General features: G+C 42.7%; 3 protein-coding genes across 5 annotated transcripts in view; 1 reads left to right on the top strand and 2 right to left on the bottom strand.

Annotated features, from left to right (window-relative positions):
• LOC110964951 (cytochrome P450 2J2-like) overlaps nt 1–26508 on the top strand; it is a 228538-nt gene that overhangs the window by 23754 nt on the left and 178276 nt on the right. The window lies entirely within an intron of this gene.
• Nucleotides 1989–10274, bottom strand: LOC110964950 (cytochrome P450 2J4-like). The gene is made up of 9 exons (XM_022213817.2): nt 10026–10274; nt 8015–8177; nt 7761–7910; nt 7011–7171; nt 6525–6701; nt 6297–6435; nt 5925–6112; nt 5315–5456; nt 1989–2679 (listed from the first exon to the last, which is right to left on the bottom strand). The coding sequence occupies exons 1-9, from the start codon at nt 10224–10226 to the stop codon at nt 2504–2506; spliced, it is 1497 nt and encodes a 498-aa protein (XP_022069509.2). The 5' UTR covers nt 10227–10274; the 3' UTR covers nt 1989–2503.
• Nucleotides 10915–26508, bottom strand: part of LOC110947665 (cytochrome P450 2J4-like) — a 32666-nt gene continuing 17072 nt past the window's right edge. The window contains exons 1-9 of one of the 3 annotated variants that reach the window (XM_051947093.1): nt 25290–25517; nt 17000–17162; nt 16748–16897; nt 16422–16582; nt 15957–16133; nt 15731–15869; nt 15354–15541; nt 14763–14904; nt 10915–11633 (exon numbers count right to left, since the gene is read on the bottom strand). In XM_051947093.1, the coding sequence (XP_051803053.1) occupies nt 11458–11633; nt 14763–14904; nt 15354–15541; nt 15731–15869; nt 15957–16133; nt 16422–16582; nt 16748–16897; nt 17000–17162; nt 25290–25490 (1497 nt within the window). In that variant the 5' untranslated portion in view covers nt 25491–25517 and the 3' untranslated portion in view covers nt 10915–11457. The other 2 variants (XM_051947092.1, XM_051947090.1) reach the window with 2 other exon arrangements.

Genomic DNA, 26508 nt, shown 5'->3' with positions numbered 1-26508 from the left:
GTCAGGATCGTCCATTTCTTTGCACTAATGCTGAGTTTATGTCCTCATGTAGGGGTCATATTTAGTCAGTGCACTCATATCATATTCTCACTGAGCTTTGCACTCTCTCACTTGCTTGAAAAACAAAGACAAGGGTCACCTGCACACAACCGGACAAAGTCTGAATGCCACAAACCACAAAGCCAGGAAATATTATCTGCATGTAGGATCAGACATCTATTGAAGCAGTGAATCAAAATGTTTAATTCAAGGAGAGATTACAAAACCAGAGAAAGCGACTTATTATGGTCAGCTCAGGTTAGTCACAATGTGACCATGGGAGATCTGTTTACATATGGCAGTTCACAGGATGATTAATTTCTTAAAGCAACTAAAAGTGTGCTTATATAGATGCATAATCTTTCAGAAATATATGTTTATGCATTACATAGGCAAGAACTTACTCAGAGGGGATAAATAGATCAGATTGTGATCCTTCAAAGTTGTTGTAATTGAGACATATTCCACAGTGTCAAGTACCTATAACTATGGAATATAACATATGTCGTAGTTTCTCTCTGATGTCCGCGGTGTGCAGGTGAAGGAGAAATGTCCGTGGCACTGTTGCTTTTATATGATTTTATTATAAAAAGACAGCATCTGAACAGGCCCCATGCTCTGCCTGTGGAGGTTCACAGCCAATACAAACATCTCCCAGAATGATGGGCTAGTGGTCATTTTACACCCTTCTGGTAAGATATGAGCTAAACCTCTGAGACTTTGAAAAACAGGATGCACCCCCAACTCAACATAGCACAGGGTTTCTCTTCCAGGATAACAGATGGCACTCACTGATATAGGTCCATGCATGGAAACCTAACAAAACATATGACTTCCTTTCAATGACAGACATAAACATTAACATAAACATTTAAAGACAAAAGCACATCTCAGGTCAAAGACCCCCTGCTTACATAGAGAAATGTATGTGTTTCCACAAGTAGCTGGTCAGATACTACAATAGACAAAACAGATTCCATTCTACAAATTTATTAAGTAATACATGTCTCAGATCAGATACTACACATGTAGCTGGCTGAGTAGCAGAACATTCCAAGGCAACATATAGAAAGTCCTGAGACCTTTTCTCAAAGCTGTAAATTTGGTAAGCAACCAATACAGAGGACAGCTATCCCAAAGCTCTCATCTAAATGGAACATCTGCAGACTGAATGTTGCCATGAAGAGGACCACTCGCAGCGCTCTTGCAGACAACAGGACTCTCTTACCTCCACAACAAGCTGATGAAGGTCAACTGTGAGGAGATTGCATTCTTCATGGTGACCTTCTGACTTCTTCCTAACTAACACACAGAACTTTCTACACAGGAATGAATTGAACAGTTTACACTAGAACATAGAAGAAATCCAGCATCACCGGACTGAGGATCTGGACTCTGATACCAGGCTGAATAGGACCAGTAGGGAAGAAGAACACATCGAATCTGAAATGTTTGTGGAGAAGCACACATGTGACACAAACACCCCCCTTCTCTGTCACAGACCAAAGCCATAAAGGCAGAGAGACTTTCTATTCTACGCACATATATTTCTCAGGTTTTATTTTTGTCATTATTGAATGTATATGCTTGTATTTTAGCTATGTTAAAAGTTAACTTTCATGTAGCTTTTCCTGTGCCACTCTTTGCCCATTTAATTGCCCCTCGGGGATAAATAAAGTTTTTGTGTTTGATTCTGATTCTAAATCTACAATTTGTAAGCTTATTATTATGTTTACACCTTCAGGCATATGGGTTCTGTAAAGCCTCTTGAGACAATTTGACCTGTAATTGGCACTATATGAATAAAATTGAACTGAATTGAATTGAATTATTATTTTCTGACTGCAACATATGAGACAAACGTATTGTGTTTGGTGACATTTGACCACAAAACTGAACTGCCACACCTTAGACTGAGTCAACACTATGAACTTTAACACACAATAGTCTTCATGAGAAGCACGAGTTAATCTCAGCTTATTGATTCACACACAAATCAAGTTTTTGCATGTCTGACAAAATGAATGTGGTGTGGAAATTATCGTTCTTGCTGATTATTGTTAAGAACTGGAAGGTTCACAGGATTTTTGTTTTCATGTTTTAAGTAGATTATTTCAATAATGTATAACTGTTTATTGAAAAGATATAATGGCTTGCAATACCTTCAATTGACATTTTACGGATGTATGATTATTTTGTCATGACACGTTTCAGTACTTTCATCCTAAAACATGAAGAGTTCTGGGAGTGACTGGAATCAAAACTGCCATGATATATGTGGTCTTTACAATTATACATAAAAGTTTTTTCACGAGTGTAGTAGATTACTTTGACAATGTGTAATGGTTTCTTGAAAAGGTCTGCTGATTGACATTACTTTCCAATGATATTTTTTATAGTCGACATTCTTTATACATTACAAGACGAATGTAGTGGAACACAATGATTTATTGTGAGTTGTGGTTTATCGTGGTGTGGCACAAAGGCGGTACGGTTTAGGTGAGCGAATGCCTCCCATGGTATACTCCAGACTGGGCTTCTCTCCAGCAGGTGCGATGAATGAAAATCTCTGAAGGAGGGAGGTGAAAAAGAGGAATAACTCCATCCTGGCCAGTTGTTCCCCAATACACACCCGCTTACCTAAAAATACACAATTCAGAAGATGAGTTTCATTCACTTCATTTGCATGTTTATATATTTTTCCATTAAACATAATGCAGTTCTTGAACTCGCTTTGTGCATTCTACAATAAATAGATAAAGTTTTGTGTAAAATTTTATTTATTTTAAAGTTTTGTATTCTGACAGCAGTGGCAGGAGGAGAAACTGACTTGAATCTTCAGGGTAACTTTTTTAAAGTTATTATTTTGGCCTTATTTGATAGGCACAGTGTAGAGACAGACAGAAGAATGGGAGGAAATTATGCAGTCGAGGACTGTGAGCTGGAATCTAACCCAGGACACTGCATTCATGGGTTCCTCACTCAACCAGTTGAGCTATCTGGATGCTCTTCTTCAGGGTAACTTAACCAAGAAACGATTGAGCAGTGAGGATCTACAACATCAGGCTGGATATTACACACTTGATGGCCCAGTGCAAGAAAGCAGGAGAAAAGGAATGACTACAACATCTGGGTCATATTTGAAGACTCCTACTCAAAAACAAAACCATCCTTGAATGGAGCTCCTCGACTCTGCATCCCAAAGGGTCACAGGTCATCTCTGGCTAGACACTGCACCCCTATCCCAACATTTTCAGTCTGAAAAACACATTCCAATGATCTTGGTAAAATTAATACCACATGTATTTCAGGTCCCATTTGTGGTAAACAACACCTATCAAGAATCATATCAGAGCAGATGCTACAAATGCATTGACTTGACCCAGCTGATGTGCATCTTAAAGGGAGAAGATCCAGTTGAAAGAGTCTGAGACTTTGCTGCCTTTTTGAAAACCCTGTCTAGTTTAGTTGCTGGGACAGTTTCTCCTGCATCCTGGGAAGGTCGGAGACATGGAATCTGAGTGGACCACGTTCAAAGTCTCCACTGCAGAACGATTGTTAGGAGTCACAGCCAGAAGGTGCAAATGCCACTGGTGCAAGTCATGGTGGCAACCTAAAAACCCACTGGTGGAAGAAGGAAGCTTGTCAGGCCTTGCTGGCTCACAGTTTCATGAAGCAGCAATCAGGTACCTGTTGGGCAAAATTGCTGCAGCCATGGCCGTTGCAGAAGCTAAAACTCAGATGTGGGAGGAGTTTACAGAGGCTTTGGTGATGGACTTTTGGTCACTTTGGCTGAGGCTGCATATAGCTGAAGGGTGGAGAACTGCTGACCTGGACTAGGGACACTGTCGAGCAGTGGAAACAGCACTTCAAGGAACTCCTTGAATCTTTGCCTATATCCGTGGTAGAGGTTGCTGAGGTGATCAAACAAACTCCCCAGCAGCAAAGTGCCAGGTGTGGACAAGATTTGTCCCGAGATGCTGAAGGCTCTGGACATTGCTGGACTTTCTTGTCTGACAAGTTTCTTCAATGTCATATGGGCATCGGGTGCTGTGCCTGTGGACCAGCAGACTGGAGTGGTGTTTCCCATTTTTATGAAGGGTGACCGGAGTGTGGGCTTCAAATATCGGGGTTTCGAACTGCTAAGCCTTCCCGGCAAAATTTACTCCAGAGTGCTGGATGGGAGGTTCTGATCATTTGTCGAACCTGGATTTCAGGAAGAGCAAAATGAGAAAATGTAGTTGAGATCTGAGTTCTGGAAAGCTGAGCTGCACCACATAAATTTCCAATACAGGCAGTGCATGATGTGCTTCCAAGTCAAATATTTCTACACACTTTGAGCAAAAGGAAATCATCCAGCATTCCCACTTTCTTCCAAGTGAGAAACCTTGGATCCCATCCTCAATTCCTGTGCAAAGGCACTTGGAGGAGTGGTACCATTCCAGGCACAATCAATTCCTGAAGACCATCACGAAAGCCATCAGCACAGGAACTGAGTGGCTAAAACAGTCCCAGCTATCCAACCATTGCATTTGTCAGAGCTGGGGATGATCTAAAAGCTACCAAAAGAACATCTGACAGCATCCTGACCTCTTTAAGAGACTGGCCGCTGTTGGTGGATCGGGAAAATAGCTGAAGGTCTCTAAATGCACTGGAGTGACCACACTGTGACCAGATTTTCTCCTGGTGTCTGAATCACCAAACAAGCTGAATGCTGGAGCTAAGAGTCCCACAAAATGATTGCTTGGAAGAGGCTACTGAAAGGAACCTCTTCAAGTATGCAGGACAGCTCAGAGACTGTCAGTAGGCTGGATGCAGAGCAAAGGTATCTTCCATCAAAGGTCATGCAGAGGATTTCTGTTCCTTCATGAGAACCTTCAGCCAGTTGGGCACTGAAGGTGAGAGAAGGAAGAGAGCCATTCACAGGACCACTGAAGCAGCAAAGAGACCCTTGAGATGGCCACTGCTAAAAAGAAGAGAGCCATGTCAGATCAATTGGCCATTTGGACAGAAGATGGGGTCTGATCAACCCCACTTGGGTCACCTGGTGGAAGGTGTATGATGTTAAAATACCAAAAACACTGGAAGACTCCAGAAACATCACTGATGCTGTGTCCAGAGAACATCAGCAGATGTTTGCACACAGCAGATAAATAAAAGTACACAATGAATACCTCAAGTGAGTGGTTATTCATGGAAACAACTGATGTCATGCAGCAGCTCTTAGTCCCTTTGGGTGAAACACTACATTACAGGATTATAACCACTGACTCACCTGCAGAAAAAGGAAGGAAGGCCTCTCTCCTCCTAAATTTACCATCCTGGTCCAGAAAGTGCTGAGGGTTGAAGGAATGTGGAGTTTCCCACATCGACTCATCGATGTGAACCGAGTGCAGAGACGGCATTATCATGGTGCCCTGAGGAAATAACACTGTTAAAAGGCTTAATTACTTTGGAGGTGTCTGCATTTCTAATGTTCCAGAAAACTACAACAATGTTACTACTAATGCAAATAGGATTTTGTAGGAATCCTGCAAAATAACTAAAGACGGTGAGGAAACAATACTCAATAGTGTAATAATCACAAAAAAAATTACAATCTACAGAGTGACTACTCAGAATGTTGTTTCAAGTTACTTAAGGATAACACAAAAAGAGTAATTTGGAGTAATCAGTAATGAGTGACTATACAATATTTTGCACTGCTCAGGGTTTATATCCTCTTCAGTAAACTATAATTATCTTTTATGTCGTTTAGGATATGAAGTTATTACAGAAGCAGTCATGAACAGCACATTAACAGGTCATTCCTGATTAATTCCTTTCCGATTCTGCTGTAATTTAGTGTTTTTTTCATGTTTAAGTGTTACCTGCGGGTTGTGTACCTTTGGGATTGTGTACTTATCCAGTGTGGTGTCCCTGTGAGTCATGTGGATGACACTAAGTGGAGCGATGTCACCATATCTCTGTATTTCATGGATGACTGCATCAGTATAGGGCATGTTTTCTCTGTCAGTCATGGAGGGCTGTCTGGATGAACCAATCACAGCATCTATCTCAGCCTGGACTCTCTCTGCACAATATGAAAGTAATAAACAATATCAGTCTGTACGCTGAGAAGATGACTGAGGATGAAATCACACATCACACACCTTCTCTCCAAATACAGGACTGACCTGTGAGAGACGTCTGACAATATGAAGTCATAGCAAGATGCTTAAACAAATGTAGACATGGCAGATTACAGCTATACTCACTCTGTATGTCAGGGTGGTGGATCATGTACAGCAGCCCCCAGCGTAAAGTAGTGGTAGTAGTTTCAGTTCCAGCACCAAACAAATCAAGAGTGCAAATGCATAAATTTTTGAGATCAAAACCAGCTTCTTTGTCCTCCTTCTGCACAAGAGACACAAGAAACAGAATCAGGAATCAGTTGACATATTTGACTGGAAAGTCACAAAGAACAAACACACTGGAACACTCACGTCTCCCATTTCTATGAGGAAGGAGTCGATGTAGTCTCTTGGTGATGAGGGCTCGAGGGTTTCTCTGTGTTCTTTGATTTCGGTTTCTACAAAGGCAATTACTTCTTTAAACAGAGTGAATATCTTCCAATGAGGTCCAGGCAGCCACTTCATCAGCCAGGGAACTGTGTTGTAAATCTACAGAGCAGGAGAGTAGTTACTAATTCATTGATCAGACAAAACTATAACATCTGGTTAAATCATTTTGTATTGGATAAAGGTCTGTTCGTAGAATACTGTAAGTACTTGTTGCTGATAATATTGGTTACTTTTACTTACAGAGGATTTTGAATGCAGATTTCTGCAAGTAATCGGTTGTTTTAACATCTGTGGAGGAATACTTTTACACTATTGCTATTATGCTATTCGTGCTATTGATGCACATTCTGCTTCTCTGTTCTGAATAAATCCTGATTTATATATGATTATTGGATAGTGGAGGCTCACCTGGACAAACATGCTTTCCTGTAAGCGCATTGCCTCATTAAATTTTTGAAGAATAGCCTGGTACTGCTTGTCAGTGTACTCAAATCGACGCCCAAACACCAAACAGCAGATGATGTTGGACACAGCATTGTTGATCAGTTTCACGGGATCAAAAGGCTTCCCTGCAAAAAAAGAAAGAATAAATAAAAGAAGGAAGCACAGAAATACATCCATCCATCATCTATATACTGCTGATTACTCTTTATGGTTTCAGGGGGCTGGAGGCTATCCCAGCTGACTTAGGACCTGGACAGGTCGCCAGTTCATCACAGGGCTACATTAAGGGACAAACAAGTATACTCACATTCACACCTAAGGACAATTTAGAATCATCAGTTAACCTCAGCATGTTTTTGAACTGTGAAGAGAAGCCGGACAACCAGAGGAGATCCCACACAGGGAGAACATGCAAACTCCACGCAGAAAGAGGCCAGGCCCAGGCCATGAACCAGGGATGTTCTAGCTGTGAGGTGCCTGTGCAGTCCCTGACTCATTAATTCAGTTCTAATACAGAGAATGCATTTGTTCCTTGCAATTATGACTGTTGCCATGTTTTGTTTCATAAGCTCATTCACAAATGTCTTGTTGCATGCTTCTGCTTTGCAAAGTTGGAGAGAAAAGGAAATTGACAAGGAATAAAAAATTAATTAATGAATCAATGCATCATCGTAAAAAAATTGAAATAAAGAACAAAAAAGTAGTTTAGTGTGCCTTGGTGGTCTGCAAACGCCTCCGTGACATATCGACACTCCTGCTGGATGAACACCTCCAGAGTCTTCTTGCCCAGACCAAAGTTTCTGAGTGTATGAAGAGCAAATCTCCTCTGCTGCTTCCATGGATTACCATTTGCCATCACAATGCCTTTTGGGAAAACAACACAGAATTAAACCAGGAGTACTTGATTCTTCTGGTCTTTGTAAAAACACCAACTTGCAACTGTTGAAACAAAAGGCAACAAACAGCACCTGTATTTCCAAAAAATTCATTGAACAACGGAATAGAAGGACGATCTACATAGTCTTCTCCTTGTTGGACCAGGGCTTCTTTCACATGCTTGTAGCCATTGATGACCACCATTCTTCCACCAAAGAGACGAAGGCCGAAGATGTTTCCATATTTCTCTGCAAACTGAGCACAGACAGCAGATTGGTGTTGTGGTGAAACACTTTGGTGACTCGTGAGGTCAGACTCTACTTCAGTGCATTGATTTTACATATATTGTGTTCTACATTTTAAAATCATATAGTAATTTATTCTTCAACTAAGTAAATGTAATAAGTGTTTGGAATAAATAAATAGATCATATGATGTTAATGATGTTTCTGAAGCTTCAGACCCCTTATTTTATATTTTCTGTTTTTATTATTATTCCTAAACATACATTTGTTGTTTTTTTACATCAACAAATTATGTATACATTTTTTTCCAGCATATAAAACCATAAAACGAGGTGAGGGATGAGGTGACCTCCAAAATGTTAGAATCTCAACACACTACCCCAAGCAGTGACATAAAGTCTCTTTGTATATTCTGCACTTCTAACATTGATCAAGAAGATTTGGATCAAAATTCTTCAGTTTCTCAGAAGTGATGTCCTCAGTACCCAGCTATATTAAATAATGTCAGATGAGTTTTGCTGCTTTGACTTTGTGCTTATAACATATTTTACCCCCATACTCCAACAAAATTTCCTCTTTAAAGTCTTGAATCCACTGTTGTCTCTAATTTTCACTGCTGTCTTCATGGTCACTGACCGACATTCTACAATTCTACAGCTTAATTTAACAGACTTTTATTCAAAACTACGTACATCTGAGAGGAGACACAACACGAGTAAGGCTCTATTCAGGAGAAAAACAGCCTAAATAAGAGCCATAAAACAAGTTCAAGTGTGATAACAGGACCGTGGTTCCTACAGGCAGTGTGGACAAAATAAGAATTTTAAATTTGTTTTCATTTGTTTTAGCAGTCTGTCAAGTTCAAAGATGTTCAGTGAAGAGCTAATGATAATAATAAATTGTATTTGTGATGCACTTTTCATTCAGGCACAATCACAAAGTGCTACATTTAAGATATAAAATGGATAAAAACAAAACAATCATGTAATATATGTAATAGAAACAGCTGAGGCTTTAGTCTTTCCTTAAAGACTGAGAGAGATTCTGCAAATTAAATTTAGCAAATGGTTTTATCCAAAACGACGCACATCTAAGAGTAGATACAACACAAGCAAGGATCGAGTCATGAGAGAAAAAAAATGGATAAGAGCCATAAAACAAGTTCAAAGGTGATAACAGGACCGTGGTGCCTCCAGGGAGTGTGGACAAAATAAGTTTTTTTTAATTTGTTTTTATTTGTTTTAGCAGTCTGTCAAGTGCAAAGATGTATAGTGAAGAGCTCAGTATTTAGTCTTTCCTTAAAGACAGAGAGATTGTGCAGATCAACCAGAGTTTGGTTACTCGCTCCACCACTGGGAACCACAGAAGAGAAGAGTCTAGCTATCGACCGGCCCTGTTGAGGTGCTTGTATCAGGCGTCTTTTGTTGGCTGAGTGTAGTGAACGGGAGGGAGTGTAGACCTGAATGACAGAGTTCAGGTAGGAAGGAGCTGTTTTCATTGTAAACAAATCCTAAGTTGTAAACACTTAAAAAAAGTGTTTCTGTGATTCCTGAAAAGACATGAGGTTGCTGTCTTTGAACAGATCCTTCTCAAACCATAACTGAACCATAATTTGAAGTGCATGTCAATTTTTGCTTGGGTGAAATGTTCATTCCCCCAATTTGGAGAAAAGCATGATAGTATTTCTGAACTTCATGCCAAAACAACCGAGCAGTTTTTCCACAAATGCTTCCCTAATTTCTTAAATAGAGCAGAGCATGAAAAGCTACTCAAAGAAAAGTCCTTGGAAGATAATTTAATTTGTTCGTCCTATGTTTGTGATTATTATCACTGTTAATATTAATATAAGGACTTGTACCTCTGTGAACTGCAGGTGAAGTCTTGCAGGTTGGATGCGATGAAGATCACCAATGAAAGGCAGAGCCCACGGTCCAGGAGGAAAATTTCTTGGGACTCTGTTCTTCCAAACATCAGCCAACAGCAGAAAAACACAGAAAAATATTAATAAACTTCTGCCATCTATCCACTCCAAGCTGAGAACACTGAGTATTGCCTCCATTTCGTCACATGAAGTGCAGCTGGCCGGACTGAACACAGGTCAGTCAGGTAAAAGTACTGCTTGGTGTTTCATAACAAACATATTATCAAGACCTTCAAAATAAGAGCAGGTGTGTGTGTGTGTAGAAATACTCTGCTACAAGTGCAAAGTACAAATATTAGTCATACTAGAGATAGTGGTGCAGAGCACACATGTACACAAGCTCTTATTTTGAAGGTCTCAACTTGTTACACATAAGAATTCAATAAAATGAAAATAAACATGTAATGTTGTAGCTCAGTTCAGAGGACTTAAACACATGACACATCATACAGGTTAAAGAAAAACAAAAACTGAACTTAACTTCCAAAAAGCTGACAAAATATTTCTAAAAATCATACAGGCTAAGAAAACACAAGCTCAGTCTTCACTTTAGTTCAATAAAATTTCCTTTTAAAGGCGATAAAACTACAACTTTTCAATTCATATGACACCATAGTAGTCTGATACACTTAGTTTGGTTTACTTTTGCATTTGTTACTGATTTATCGTCATGCAGGTCATTAGCTTGAAATCTATCTTCACTAAAAGAACTGCGTGTCCATTCTAGATGTCAACGATCCAGTTTTTAAAGCTGTCAGTAGTTGCATCTCTCTCGTTGAGCTCTCATCAAAAAAGTCAACACCACAAATGTGACCATACAGCAGTCTGCATGAGAAGCATGAGTTCATTTCAGTTTATTGATTCACACACAAATCAAGTTTTTGCAAGTCTGACAAAATGAATGTGTTGTGGAAATGTATGTTCCCAATGATTTTTGTGAAGAACTGTAAGGTTCTCAGCACTTTGCTACATGCTTGAATACAGTAGATTATTTCAACAATGTGTAACTGTTTATTGAAATGGTATAATGACTGAAAATGCTTTCAAATGATTTTTTATGGATATATGATTATTTTGTCATGACATGTTTCAGTACTTCCAGCCTAAAAAATTAAGAGTTCTAGGAGCAATTGGACTCGAGATTGCCACGATATCCATGGTCTTTACAATTGTATGTAAACTTTTTTTATGGGTGTAGTAGATTACATTAACAATGTAAAATGGTTTACTGAAAAGGTCTGCTGAATGAAAGTACTTCACAATGATATTTGACTCACACTATAGACAAATAAAAATATACAGCAGACAGTCTTCATGTATTACAAGACAAATGTAGTGGAACATGTGATCATTTATTATGAGTTGTGGTTTATCGTGGTGTGGCACAAAGGCGGTACGGTTTGGGTGTGCGAATGAATCCCATGGTATACTCCAGACTGGGTTTCTCTCCAGGAGGCGCAGAGAATGAAAATCTCTGAAGGAGGGAGGTGAAAAAGAGGAATAACTCCATCCTGGCCAGTTGTTCCCCGAGACACACCCGCTTACCTGAAAATACACAATTCAGGACAGGAGTTTCATTCATATCATTTACATGTTTAGATATTTATATATCAAACGTGATGCAGTTATTGAAATGGCTGTGTGCATTCTAAAAAAGAAGTGTTGTGCAAGTTAGATTTTTTATCTAGTGCATTTTTAGAACAGTTAATTCATTAACTTAACATATGTGAAGAGACTACAATTGGCACTGTAACTTTATGTAAAACAGTGAAAGGGAAAGGTGATAATTAATGAAAGTAGATGGCAGAATTTGTAAGCACGGCTTGAAGAACCACCAAGTGAGGATGAAGTATCTGGTGTGACCAGATCCAGCACAACCCACAGGTGTCCAACCTGGTGTGATGTGGAAGGGTCCATGTCCAAGGTCAGTCCAAAATGACCAGAACCTCCAAGTGGTGCAAGTTAATCCCTCAAACATCAGGTCTGAGGGGAGGCAGACAACAGCTAACATAAAGCCACTGTGGAAGCAGTTTGACAAACACATCAACCAAATTCGGGAGGCAATGGCAACAGGAGAAGCTGACAGGAATCTTCAGGGTAACTTAACCAAAGAACGAATGAGCCTGAACCTGATGGTGGATGCCAGTGGTGAAGGAGAAGGTCAATCGGAAGGAGGAGCCTTGTCAAGTCTGGTTGACTCGAGGTTTTCGTGAAGCAACAATCAGGTACTGGTTGGGCAAAATGCTGCAGCCACGGCAGTTGCAGAAGCTAAAACCCAGGTTTGGGAGAATTTCAGAGAGGCTATAGAGAAGAACTTTCAGTCGTCCTTGCGGACGGGGAGGCTGGGCTTGGTCAAGGCTGTATACAGCTGATGAGTGCACAACTGATGACCCGAACTGGGGGCATTGCTGGGCAGTGGAAACACAACTTTGAAGCTCTCCTTGAATCTTTGGCAGAGGTTGCTGAAGTAGTCAAGAAACTCTCCAGCGGGTGTGCTCCAATGACCTGTCTATCACATTACTCAGCCTCCCCAGTAAAGTTCAGTCCACGATGTGGGATGGGACGCTCTGACCATTTGTCAAACCTAAAATTCAGGAAGAGCAATGCAGAATCCATCCTGGCCATGAACAAGCTCTTTACCCTTGCAAAGCTAAGCTGCTGAGGGGTCATTTGACTTCATCCAGCCAGTCCACATGTGCTTTGTGGATTTGGAAAAGACTCATGATTGTGTCAAACAAGAGGTCCTGTGGGGGATACTGCGGAACTATGGGGCACTGGGCTCGATGTCATGAGCCGTTCGGTCTCAATACAACCAAAGTGAGAGCTGTGTTTGCATCCACAGCACAAAGAAAGCATTTCCTATGGGTGTTGGGTTCTGCCAAGGCTGCTCTTCATCTCTTGATACTGTTGGATATATACTAGACTATGACTTTTAGCAAGCACTAAGTCTGAAGTCAAGTGTGAAGCATTTGGGATGTGACAAAATTTCAGTATTTCAGGATGTTAAGATAGTTAAATCAGAGGAAAATGGAGCGCGAGATTGTCAGACAGCTTAGTCGGTGGTAATGCGGGTGTTGTCTCGGATCGTCGTGGTAAAGTGGCGACCTGAGCTGGAATGCGAAGCTACCAAATTACCAGTCCACCTACATGAGAACCCTCATCTGTGGTCATGAGCTCTGAGTAGTGACCACAAGAATAAGATTGCAGGCCACAAGCAGCCAAAATGACTTTCTTCTGTTGAGTGGCTGGGCACAGCCTTTGAGATAGGGGGAGACGCTCAGACATCCAGAGGAAGCTTGGAGTGGAGTCGCTGCACTTTGTGTCAAAACAACCCAGTTGATGTGGTTTGGACGTTCAATTTGTCTCCTGGGAGACTTTATTTGGAGGTTTTCAAGCACATTTATCTGGGAACAGACCAAATGGTCAACCCAGAACTTGCTGAAGGGATTACATAACTTATCTGACATGAGAGCCCTCATTAAGAACTGGAAAGCGCTGCTGAGGAGACGGATGATGGATTGATGAATGGCACAGAAATCTCACTGTAAAGTCAGTCAGAAGCTTGGGTGACATCTTTGACAACTCTCAGAAGGACACTGCTCTGAAGTGGATGGTTTATTGAAAACAGTGGACACCTCTGGCTTACCTGGGAAGGTCAGACCCTGAGAAGAGGGTTGCCAACCGCCTGAGGAAATGGTTGGGGCTGCCAAATAGTCTGAGCAGCTTTACACTCTATGAACACTAAGATAAATTCAAGTGCCTTTCAAATCCTTGGAGGGAGAATTCAAAGAAACAAAAGCAATTAAAGTGGAACAGTGGGGACGCAAATTATCTAAAGGTGACTAAATCAGGGATCCAAATGAGGACCCACAGGTAGTGGAGGAAAGAACAGGCTGTTCAGGAAGCAGAGGCAAGCCTGTATGAAAGAGGGTGGTCGGCGTGGATCCCTTTCAAGGGTCACTCAGTCCAGGAGGAAGTGAAAGCTGCAGTTGAGGAGACAAGAATCTGCTATTTGGTGGGGATGATGAGAAAATGTAGTTGAGACCTAGGCTGAGCTCTGGAAAGCTGAGCTACATCACATAAAATTCCTATCCAGGCAGAGCATGAGGTACTTCTAAGTCCATCACAGCTACGAATTTTGGGCCCAGCATTCACATTTTCTTCCAAGTGAGCAACCTTGGAACACATTCTCAACTCCTGTACAAAGACACTTGGAGAGCGGTACCATTCAAGGTGCAATTGATTCATGATGGCCATCACAAAAGTTATCAGCACAGGAACTGAGTACGTAAAATGGTAAAATGGTACCTATCCAACCATTGCCTTTATCAGAGCTGGGGATGACCTCAAAGCCACCAAAAGAATATCTGAGGGCATCCTGACTTCGACAAGAGACTGTTGGTGGATCTGGAAAACAGCTGAATGTCCATAAATACAACCTAAGTTGGGTCAACTGGTGGAGGGTGTATGACAGTGAAAGACCGGAAACACCAGGAGATTCTCGAAACATCATTGACGCTGTGATAAGAGAACATCAGCAGATGTTTGCATACAGTCAATAAATAAAAATATACAATGAATATCTCAAGTGAGTGGTTACCCATGGAAATAAGTCATGCCATGCAGTAGCTCTGAGGGCCAGTGAGTAGAACACCATATTATAGGATTACTTACCTGCAGAAAAAGGAAGGAAGGCCTCTCTTTTCATAAATTTACCATCCTGGTCCAGAAAGTGCTGAGGGTTGAAGGAGTGTGGAGTTTCCCACATCGACTCATCGTTGAGGACCGAGTGCAGAGACGGCATTATCATGGTGCCCTGAGGAAATGACACTGTTAAAAGGCTTAATTACTTTGGAGGTGTCTGCATTTCTAATGTTCCAGAAAATTACAACAATGTAAATACTAATGTGATACTGACTTTCTGCAAATGAGCAAACACCAAGTAATAATATTGTAATAATCAGAAAGAAATGACAGTCTACAGGGTAACTACTCAGTATAACATTTCACTTTACCTAAGAAGGACACAGAAAGAAAAAGTTGGAGTAATCAGTAATGGGTGAGTATACAATATTTTGTGCTGCTCAGGGTTTAAATCATATTCAGTAACCTATAATTATCTATTATCAGATTAGGATAAGACGTTATTACAGAACTACTTATGAACAGCACATTAACTCACAGGTCATTCCTGGTTCATTCTTTCTTGATTCTGCGGTAATTTAGTGTTTTTTCATGTTTAAGTGTTACCTGCGGATTGTTTACCTTCGGGATTGTGTACTTATCCAGTGTGGTGTCCCTGTGAGTCATGTGGACCACATTGAGCGGGACGATGTCGGCATTTCTCTGTATTTCATGGATGACTGCATTAGTATAGGGCATGTTTTCTCTGTCAGTCATGGAGGGCTGTCTGGATGAACCAATCACAGTATCTATCTCAGCCTGGACTCTCTCTGCAGAACGTTAAAGCAGGAAAAAAAATATCAGTCCATGAGCTGAAAAGATGACTGAGGATGAATTTACACATCACACACCTTCTCTCCAAATACAGGACTGACGTGTGAGAGACATCTGACAAAATGAAGTCATAGCAAGATGCTTACAAAAGATGCAGAAACTGCAGATATTAGTTATGTACTCACTCTGTATGTCAGGATAGTTGATCATATACAACAGTCCCCAGAGTAAAGTAGAGGCAGTAGTTTCAGTTCCAGCACCAAACAGATCAATAGTGCAAATGCACAAATTTTTGAGATCAAAACCAGCTTCTTTGTCCTCATTCTATCAGTGACACAAAAAACAGAATCAAGAATCAGTTGACATATTTAATTAGAAAGACACAAAGAACAAACACACTGGAACACTCACGTGTCCCATTTCTATGAGGAAGGAGTCGATGTAGTCTCTTGGTGATGAGGGGTCGAAGGTTTCTCTGTGTTCTTTGATCTTGATTTCTACAAAGTCAATTATCACTTGAAACGATGTGAGAATTGCCCGATGAGGTCCAGGCAGCCGCTTCATCAGCCAGGGTACTGTGTTGTAAATCTACAGAGTAGGAGAATAGTTCCAAATCATCTATCAGACAAGATGATGATGTCTGGTTAAATCCTATTTTATTAGATAAACGTCTGTCAGTCGGATGAAGTTGCTACTTGCTGCTGATAATATTATTTTACTTCTACTTACAGATGAATGTGGATTTTTACATGTAACAGGTTGTTTAAGCATTTGTGGATAAATCTTTTTACAATATTCATATTAAAATGTACATTTTACTTCTGTGTTCTGAATAAATTCTGATTTAAATATGATTAATGGATAGTAGAGGCTCACCTGGACAGACATGCTTTCCTGTAAGCGCCCTGCCTCATAAAATGTTTGAAGAATAGTCTGGTACTGCTTGTCAGTGTACTCAAATCGATGCCCAAACACCAAACAACAGATTATGTTGGACACAGCATTGTTGATCAATTTCAGGGCATCAAAAGGCTTCCCTGCAAACAAAAAGAATAAATACATTAAAAAGGGAAGCACAGAAATACATCCATCCATTTATTATCTATATACTGCTGATTCCTCTTTAGGGTTGCGGGGCAGGGGGAAGGAAAAAAATAATGTATCAACTTATAAAACAAAAAAAAAAATGCAGTTTATTATGCCTTGTTGATCTGCAAATGCCTCTGTGACATATCGACACTCCTCCTGGATAAACAGCTCCAGAGTCTTCTTTCCCAGACCAAAGTTTCTGAGTGTATGAAGAGCAAATCTCCTCTGCTGCTTCCATGGATTACCATTTGCCATCACAATACCTTTTGGAAAAACAACAGAGTTAGACCAAAAGTAGTTGATTCTACTGGTCTTTGTAAAAACACCAACTAGAAACTTATGAAACAGAAGTCGATAAACAGCACCTGTATTCCCAAAAAATTCAGTAAACAAAGGCACAGAGGGACGATCTACATAGTCTTCTCCTTGTTGGACCAGGGCTTCTTTCACATGCTTGTAGCCATTGATGACCACCATCCTTCCACCAAAGAGACGAAGGCTGAAGATGTTTCCATATTTCTCTGCAAACTGAGCACAGACAGCAGATTTGTGTTGTGGTGAAACACCTTGGTGACTCATGAGGTCAGGTTCTACTTAGATGCATTCATTTTACAGCCAACTTATTCAGTTTCTCAGGGGAGATGTCCTCATTACCCAGTTATGGCCCCATTAGCCTATATACAGTTAGCCCCATTCTACTGTAACCCACAGGGTCTGCACGTCTGCCATGTTTGGCGCCCCTCCACAAAACCTGCGTAGCTCTGCGTTGTGTTTCAGTTGTCTTTGGGTGCAGGGTGTCATGCAGAGAGAGAAGAGGAGCAGACGGCAGCGGTCTTAATTGTGACTGAGACCTTTATTGTGGCCAACTCGCGCACATACAGCCTTCAACAGTCCAAAAACACAGAAAATCTGGCGAAACATGGCGCCCTCCACCGAAAACGAGACCAAACTACGGTGACCTATAAAGGACAAAATGTTAGGACTCCTTGGCTCAGTTAAACAACATGCAGTGCTAGAGCATCACCTAGTGGTGTGATTTAGTTACTGCCCTACATCCACCCCTTCTTTGATTGATGGCGTCCCAGTCATCAGACTAAACACAGATTAAAAACCATTGTCTCTCACTGTTATTGACACAGCAGACCACCTGAAAATTGGAACAGTAAAGATAAATAACGCTGAAAAGTAAAGGGTTAATGTGTAAAAGAGTTTTTGATGAGTACATCCTTAATCTAGGTGTGACTCGCTGCTCTTCTTGCTTTGGCCCTCTGCCACAGCTCCCAACCTCTCTGTATCCTTTGCTCCTCATTGTCTGTTTTCACATGTGACCCACATAACAGTCTCTTTGGAGGGTGACGATTTCTAGGTGGGTTCCTCCTAACTGCACCAGCGACTGGGGATGAGTCGGTATCACTGACAGCCACACTGGGCTCTCCAGTTCCACTTACTGGGCCAGAATCCACATTAAGCATCTCTGTGCCCTCATCCTCCTCACTAGCAGTCTCAGATTGAATCCTCTCCTCATTGTCCAATGTCCTGCCAATATCCCAGTCCTCCTCTTTCTCCACTGTATTGTCTGCCTCCACATCTGACATTTCCTCTTCCACTACTGCTCCTCGTACTTGTTCCACTGGGAGGAACATGCACTGGGTGAGGAGATTGCGGTGAACAACTCTTTCTGCTTCACCATCCTCCTGGCGCACCACATAGACAGGTAAGTTGGGTTGCTTTTTCACCACAATGTATGGGCGTGACTCCCACCTGTCTCCCAGTTTCTGTCGCCCCTCCACGTGACACACTTTGACCAGGACTCTATCCCCCGAGCTGAATGCTTGATCCTTTGCTTTTTTGTCATAGTGTTTTTTCTGTAGTCCTTTAGCATGCCGAGATGTCTCATTTGCCTGCGCATAGGCATGTGACAGGCAGTCATGCAGAGTCCGAACATATTCACTGTATCCAGATGGCTGATTAGTGGTGGGGAGTCCAAACATCAGGTCAACTGGGAGTCTGGGGTGTCTACCGAACATCAGGTAGTATGGCGTGTACCCAGTCGAGTCATGCTGTGTGCAATTGTAGGCATGTGTCATTGCATCCACATATTCATGCCACCGGGGCTTCAAGTGAGGCTCAAGGGTACCCAGCATGTTCATAAGAGTCCGGTTAAATCTCTCAGTGGTCCCGTTGCCCTGAGGGTGATAGGGAGTTGTATGGGTTTTGGTAATACCAGTCAATTTGCACAGCTCTTTCACAACAGCACTTTCAAAGTTGCGCCCTTGGTCGGCATGCAGTTTTGCAGGGAAACCAAACCGGCAGAAGAAATTTCTCCACAGAACCTTTGCAACTGTGCCAGCCTTCTGGTCTTTAGTGGGATAGGCCTGTGCATATCGAGAAAAGTGATCTGTAACAATGAGCACATTTTCAATACCACCTTTTGATTTTTCTAAGCACAAAAAATCCACACATACCAACTCTAAGGGGGCACTGCTATGAATACTGGTGAGAGGGGCTCGGCAGCCTGCAGTGGGTGTCTTTCTGAGGCAGCATCTCTCACACTGCTCACACCAAGCCTTGATTTCTTGGAACATTCTTGGCCAGTAAAATCTTTCTCTTATCGCCTGCAATGTCCTTTCAAACCCTAGATGTCCCGAGTCATCATGAAGAGCTGTTTTGACGAGCGTGCGCTGCTTCTCTGGCAATATCAGCTGTTCCACTGTTTCTGATTGGCTGTTTTTGATGCGTCGGTACATTATACCATTTTTTACTACTAACCTCCTCCACTCCTTTAAGAGAAGGCAGCCAAGCTCCCCCACCTTGCTCCTCTCACTGCGGTTCGGTTTCTGGTGACGACTTCTAAAGAACAGAATCTGGCCAATGACAGGGTCGTCCTTTTGCTCCGCACGGATCTCCTGTACAGTCATGGCAGGCAGTAACTCCACACCGACATCCATGTAGGGCTCAGCGGGCACTGGAGATTCACCAGGTTTGGGTTTCTCTGTAACAGCAGTCGGCTCAGCAGAAGCATGTTGAGTATCCTGTATCAGTTGAGTCTCAGTGTGTTTTTGTGCAACAATTTGAACTTGTTGTGTACAAGTTTGGAGGACCTGCATAACATTCTGGTTTGACATGCGGGAGAGTGCATCAGCATTGGAGTTATTCTGTCCTCTGCGGTACTGGACGTCAAAGTCAAATGTGGATAGTTGAGAAACCCACCGCTGGCCAGTGGCATCAAGCTTAGCAGAGGTCATCACATATTTGAGGGGATTGTTATCTGTCAACACTGAGAACCTGCGCCCATAGAGATGGTCATAAAACTTCTCAGTGACTGCCCACTTTAAGGCCAGGAATTCCAATTTATGAGCAGGATACCTTGTTTCTGGTGGAGTCAGCCCTCTGCTGCCATAAGCTATGACCCTCTCTGCTCCATCCTGGATTTGGGCCAGCACAGCACCAAGCCCTCCCCCAGATGCATCAGTCTGAAGCACAAAGGGCTGACTGTAGTCTGGGTATCCCAACACCGGTGCCCTCGTCAACCTGTCCTTCAGGGCCTGAAATGCCTCCTCGCACTCTTTAGTCCACTCAAAGAGAGTGTCAGAGACCATCTTATTTCCCCTTTTCTTCCGTTTGGGGTCTCCAGAGGTGAGGCGATACAAAGGAGCTGCCAAGGCAGAGTAGTTTTGCACATAGCGCCTGTAGTAGCCTGCAAAGCCCAGGAACTGCAACACTTCTTTGCGACTGGCAGGCCTGGCCCAGTCCTTGACTTTGCTGATTTTATCTGGGTCTGTCCTGATGCCCTCTGCAGACACCAGGTGACCTAAATACTGCACTTCTTTCCTAACAAGCTGGCACTTGGAGGGCTTTACCTTCAAACCATGCTGCTGCAGGCAGTCAAACACCAGCTGTAACCTCTCAAGATGCTCAGCAAAGGTTTTAGAGAAAATAATCAGGTCATCAAGGTAGATTAAGAGATGAGTAAAGTTCAGGTCTCCAAAGCAACATGTCATCAGTCTCTGAAAGGTAGAGGGGGCATTCTGTAGTCCAAAAGGCATCCTGTTAGCTTCAAAAAGCCCCATGGGAGTACTGAATGCCGTCTTGTGTTTATCAGGCTCAGCCACCTCCACCTGCCAATAACCAGAGGTGAGATCCAGAGTGGAGAAATATTTTGCTTCCCCCAGTGACTCTAGAGCCTCCTCTATTCTCGGCAGGGGAAATGCATCTCTGGTGCTGCAGGCATTTAGCTTTCTATAGTCAACACACAGTCTCAGTGACCCATCCTTTTTTACAACGATCACCACAGGCGATGCATACGGGCTCTTACTTGGTCTGATGACCCCTGCAGCTCCCATCTCCGTCAGCAGCCGCCTCACATCTTGCCACTGGGAAGGGGGGATTTTACGGTATGGCAGTCTAAACGGCCTTGTGTCAACCAGGGGTATTTCATGCTGTACTGTTTTTGTGTGACCATAGTCCAAAGGATGCTGAGAGAACACACCTGCGTTCTTCTCCAGAAGCTCTTTAAGCTGGAGGCGTTGGTGTTCGTTTTCCACTGCGGCTCCACTCAAGTCCACACCACAGCCTGACACCATGTGATTTAGACTCATGCAAGTGTCTTTATTTCTGCTGTCTGGACAGTTGCTCTCCATTTCATCAGAAAAGTCCATAACCCGGTCAACTAGAAAAGCCTTGGCCAGATGAGTGTGTGGCTTAATGGTGATAGCATGTTGAGAAAGGTTCATCACTCTTACAGGTGCACAGCCCTTCTTTACATCTGCCAAAACTTTAGCAACCAAGAGGTCTTGGGGAAGCTTTAGTGCGCTGTGGCTTTCAATCAGGGCTGTATATGTCTTTCTTTGTGGACCAGCTTTGATTTTACATCTCAGATCCATCTCTTTTCCAGCAGGGATTCTAATTTTGCGGCCAATGTACACCGCAGGGCCCACCAAGTCATCCATTCCACCCTGCTCAGCATCTCCCATTTCCAGTAAAGCAGTATACCACTCTGGATGGCTTTCTTTCACCTGATGGAGAAACTGCAGCCCATAGACTGCTTGAAGGTGGCTCTTTGATGCTCGAATGACATTGGTTCCCACAAGTAAGGGGACTGATGAACGGTAGTCAGAATCAGGAACAACAAAAGTAGGGACAGCCTTATACTCTTTTCCCAACACACTCAGTTCAACGTGTATAACACCATAATAGGGCACCGTTTGCCCTGCTGCTCCCTCTATGGGCACTTTAGAAGGCTGCAGATTCTGTCCTCTGAGAACTGGGTGGCAGCTCCAGTAACTGTGAGTAATACTGGTTATTTGGGAGCCAGAGTCAATGAGAGCCCTGCACTTTAGTCCATTCACCTTTACCTCCCCTTCATTCCTGGGGCCTACTAAGGGGGTCCCTTTTCTTTCATCTTTGGTTATTTGAACTTGTGGGTGGGGGTCTTGCTGCTTGCCCATGGTTTCCCCAGCTACCATGGGCTTCAGGCATTTAAATGCTGAGCTGGATGGGGTGTGTTCCCTTCTGCAGGGGTCGTGGAGTGGGGCTGACGGCCTTCCAGGAATACTGCCCTGCAGACTCGAGCTATGTGTCCACGCTTCCCACACTGGTGGCATGTAACACCCACACCCTGACCTGTTATCCCTTGTGAAGGCTGGATTCTTGGGGGAGGGACTGAGTGTGGGGCCGCCACTCTTGACTCTAAATGGGATAATTTGGCCATCTGTTCTTCTTGGTTGAGGGCTAATTTCTTAACTATTTCAGTCAATTCTGATATTTCCGTGGCATATCTAGATTTCTCTGCCCTCTCATTTCCACCATACTCTGATGTGACATGCACTTGAGCATAGGTTTTCTTTGCTTTTTGCTGTGACTGGAACTTTTTAGTTTCTCGAGCTAAGTTTCTAAGCTCAGCCTGCAGTTCTCTGAAACTCAGGAGTCTAGGCTTCATTGGGGCAATTCTTGTGTACACTTCTTCATCAGACAGCCCTCTTAAAAACTGTCGAGTGAGTTTATTATCTCGATCTGGGAAAGGCCTGCCTCCTCTTTCACCCTCCTCTACTGATCTTAATATAGACTCAAGAGCGATGGCATAGGAGCAGGCTGACTCACCTGACTTCTGACTACGTTCATAAAAATCAGCTAGTGGGTCAAGGGAACCTTGTGCATCACTGTACTCTGCTTTCAGTTCCTCGAACGCTTTTTCAGGTGTCTGGTCCTGTGGAGGCAGGTTTAGGACAAGCTTTCTGGCTTCACCTCCCAGATGCCGCACGACAGTGGAGAAACGGAGGTGAATTGGGAGCTCAATTGCTTCAAGGAGGTACTGCATGTCTCGCACCCAATCCTCCACCAGAATCTTGCTATCAGCATTACCAGTGAAGACTTGAACATTTTTCACCTGGTGAGTTTGCATAAAACTTCCTATTGGAGGAAAACTTTGGTTGACTATGGTCGTGGGAGGGGGCATTGATGATGGCACGCTCAGTGGGGGGTGAAGTGGTGGCTTGGGGAAGGAGTATGGGGTGCTTTGGTGTGCATGTGTCTCAGGGACCATGTAGATGGGATGGTTTGGGGCCATCTGTGGTCTCAGTGATGAGTTTGAGGCAAGATTTGGGGCCACATAGCCATAGCTTGCAGATGGTACAGATGGAGGGATATGGGCTGAAGAGAGAGGGATCTCTGTGATGGCAGTAGCTGCATACATAGGGAGGAGGTCACCTTGGGCAGGGCCCTGGAATGTAACAACAGCAGCTGATGTACTGTGGAACTGAGGTGGTGGTCTATACTCTGAGGCGTGAAAAGCATTACTTCTAGTTCCTGGGCAGTTCATCATGTTCATGGTTGTGGGGTCTTGTATGTCTTCCACGGGGGCCTGAGGCAGAGGTGTGGAAAGCAGGAAGCCTGGGTAGGCATGGGGGCTAGGACTGACCGACTGACTTGGATAAGTGGACCCAGTTGGGTGGTCATTGCCGGGCATGTGCACGCCGACTTGAGGTACGGTAGTCTTCACTGGGGGGGTCGCACTGGGCAGGGTATAGTCAGACCTTTGCACTCTGTAGCCTGGTGTTGCACCCGTGGAGACATCATAGTGGGATGAAGGCTGTCTTTGGACCTCAGGGCCTGGGAGTGTACATGCGGGTCCTGGAGTAGCACTCTGATCCGTATAAGGTGACAACATTGGGGGAGGGGGGCTCTGAGATGGCTCCTTACTCACATGGTGGAATGGAGTCGGCTGGTGAACAACTTGAGCTGCAGTGGGACTGCCTCCTTGTGTCGATGGAGAATCTGCACAGTTCTGCCACATTTTTACGTTGTTTTCCTTCTTTTTCTTCTTACCGCTCATGTAATTATTGACAACAGCAAATGTCCACTCCGGCGTTGGTCTCTGCTCATCACAATCCGGGTCACGGCACCAAAGATGTAACCCACAGGGTCTGCACGTCTGCTATGTTTGGCGCCCCTCCACAAAACCTGCGTAGCTCTGCGTTGTGTTTCAGTTGTCTTTGGGTGCAGGGTGTCATGCAGAGAGAGAAGAGGAGCAGACGGCAGCGGTCTTAATTGTGACTGAGACCTTTATTGTGGCCAACTCGCGCACATACAGCCTTCAACAGTCCAAAAACACAGAAAATCTGGCGAAACATGGCGCCCTCCACCGAAAACGAGACCAAACTACGGTGACCTATAAAGGACAAAATGTTAGGACTCCTTGGCTCAGTTAAACAACATGCAGTGCTAGAGCATCACCTAGTGGTGTGATTTAGTTACTGCCCTACACTACAAAAAGATGTCCGGTAAATGTCTTGAATCCACTGTTTTTTATTTTTACAGCTATCTTCATGGCCATTGACCTACATTCTACAATTTAATTTAGCAGATGGTTTTATCCAAAGCGACGCACATCTAAGAGTAGATACAACGAAAGCAAGGATCTAGTCATGAGAAAAACAACCTGGGTAAGAGCCATAAAACAAGGTCAAAGGTGATAACAGGACCGTGGTGCCTACAGGCAGTGTGGACAAAATAAGTTTTTTTAATTTGTTTTAGCAGTCTGTCAAGTGCAAAGATGTTCAGTGAAGAGCTCAGTATTTAGTCTTTCCTTAAAGACAGAGAGATTGTGCAGATCAACCAGAGTTTGGTTACTTGTTCCACCACCGGGAACCACAGAAGAGAAGAGTCTAGCTGTCGACCGGCCCTGTTGTGGTGCTTGTATCAGGCGTCTTTTGTTGGCTGAGTGTAGTGAACGGGAGGGAGTGTAGACCTGAATGACAGAGTTCAGGTAGGAGGGAGCTGTTTTCATTGTAAACAAATCCTAAGTTCTCAACACTGAAAAAAAGTGATTCTGTGATTCCTGAAAAGACATGAGGTTGCTGTCTTTGAACAGATCCTTTTTAATACTTAAACTATTACTGGACCATAATCTAAAATGCATGTCAATTTTTGCCTGAGTGAAATGTTCATTGCCCCAATTTGGAGAAAAGCATGAAAGTACTTCTGAACTTCATGACAAACAACCAAGAGGTTTTTCACAAATGGATTAGCAATATTATTCCTTAATTTCTTAAATGGTGCAGAGTACAAAAAGCTACTCAAAGAACAACCCTTTGAAGACAATAATAAAATATTTATTTTTCTGATCATGATGCTTATTATTATGATAAGGACTTGTACCTCTGTGAACTGCAGATGAAGTCTTGCAGGTTGGATGCGATGAAGATCACCAATGAAAGGCAGAGCCCACGGTCCAGGAGGAAAGTTTCTTGGCACTCTGTTCTTCAAAACATCAGCCAACAGCAGGAAAACACAGAAAAATATGAATAAACTTCTGCCATCTAACCACTCCAAGCCGAGAACACTGAGTATTGCCTCCATTTCTTCACATGAACTGCAGCTATGTCAACTGAAAACAGGTCAGTCAGGTAAAAGTACTACTTGGTGTTTCATAACAAACTCACCATTGTCAAGACCTTCAAAATAAGAGCTTGTGCGTGCATATCCTCTTCAGTGACATTTACATTTACTTTTGTAACAACATGTATATATATATATAAGTCCAAAGAGAGGAATTTAAATACATTGTCGCAACAGCAGCTGTCCTGCACACAGCCACACTATAGCCTGAGCCTCAGAGATGTACCTTTTGTTGCTGGAACGTCAGTCGGCTGCAGCCACTCAGTCAGAGCCAACGTCCAGTCAGTTTTACCACATTCATTCTGGGATTACAAGACCGTCAACACTGTGCTGTTTGAACCATCAGTAGTATAATATACAAATGTACAGATACACAATAGAAATGCATACATAATCGGTTATTACAATGAGACCTACAAAAAAGCATGAGAATGAAAAGTCTGTGGGATATTGCAGGTGAGGCAAGCAGAGCCTCACCTGTATATATATATATATATATATATATATATATAAAGGAAACAGGTAAAAGAAAAACCAAAACCTAAATTTTACATACAATAAGCTGACAAAATATTACTACAAACCTGACAGGCTAACAAAACACAAGCCGAGTCTTCACATTAGTTCAACAAAATTTAATTTTTAAGGAGATAAAACTGTAACTTTTAGATTCATGACACCATAGCAGTCTGATGCACTTACAGTTTGGTTTACTTTTGCATTTGTTAATGATTTATGGTCATGCAGATCATTAGCTTCAATTTTAGCAGCAGTAAAAGCACTGTGTGTGCGTTTTAAATATTGATACAATTATTAAAGTTGTCACTAGTTTTATCCCTCTCGTTAAGCTCTCATAAAAAAGTCAACACTATGAACTTTAAAACGCTGTCAATAGTTGTATCCTTCTGGTGAAGCTTTCATGATAAAAGTCAGCACTATGAACTTTGACACACAACAGTTTACATGAGAAGCACAAGTT

This window comes from Acanthochromis polyacanthus, chromosome 4, assembly GCF_021347895.1.
Source record: "Acanthochromis polyacanthus isolate Apoly-LR-REF ecotype Palm Island chromosome 4, KAUST_Apoly_ChrSc, whole genome shotgun sequence".
Taxonomy (NCBI): Eukaryota; Metazoa; Chordata; class Actinopteri; family Pomacentridae; genus Acanthochromis; species Acanthochromis polyacanthus.
Note: the sequence above shows the minus strand (reverse complement) of the source record. Positions and strands in the feature narration are given on the sequence as shown.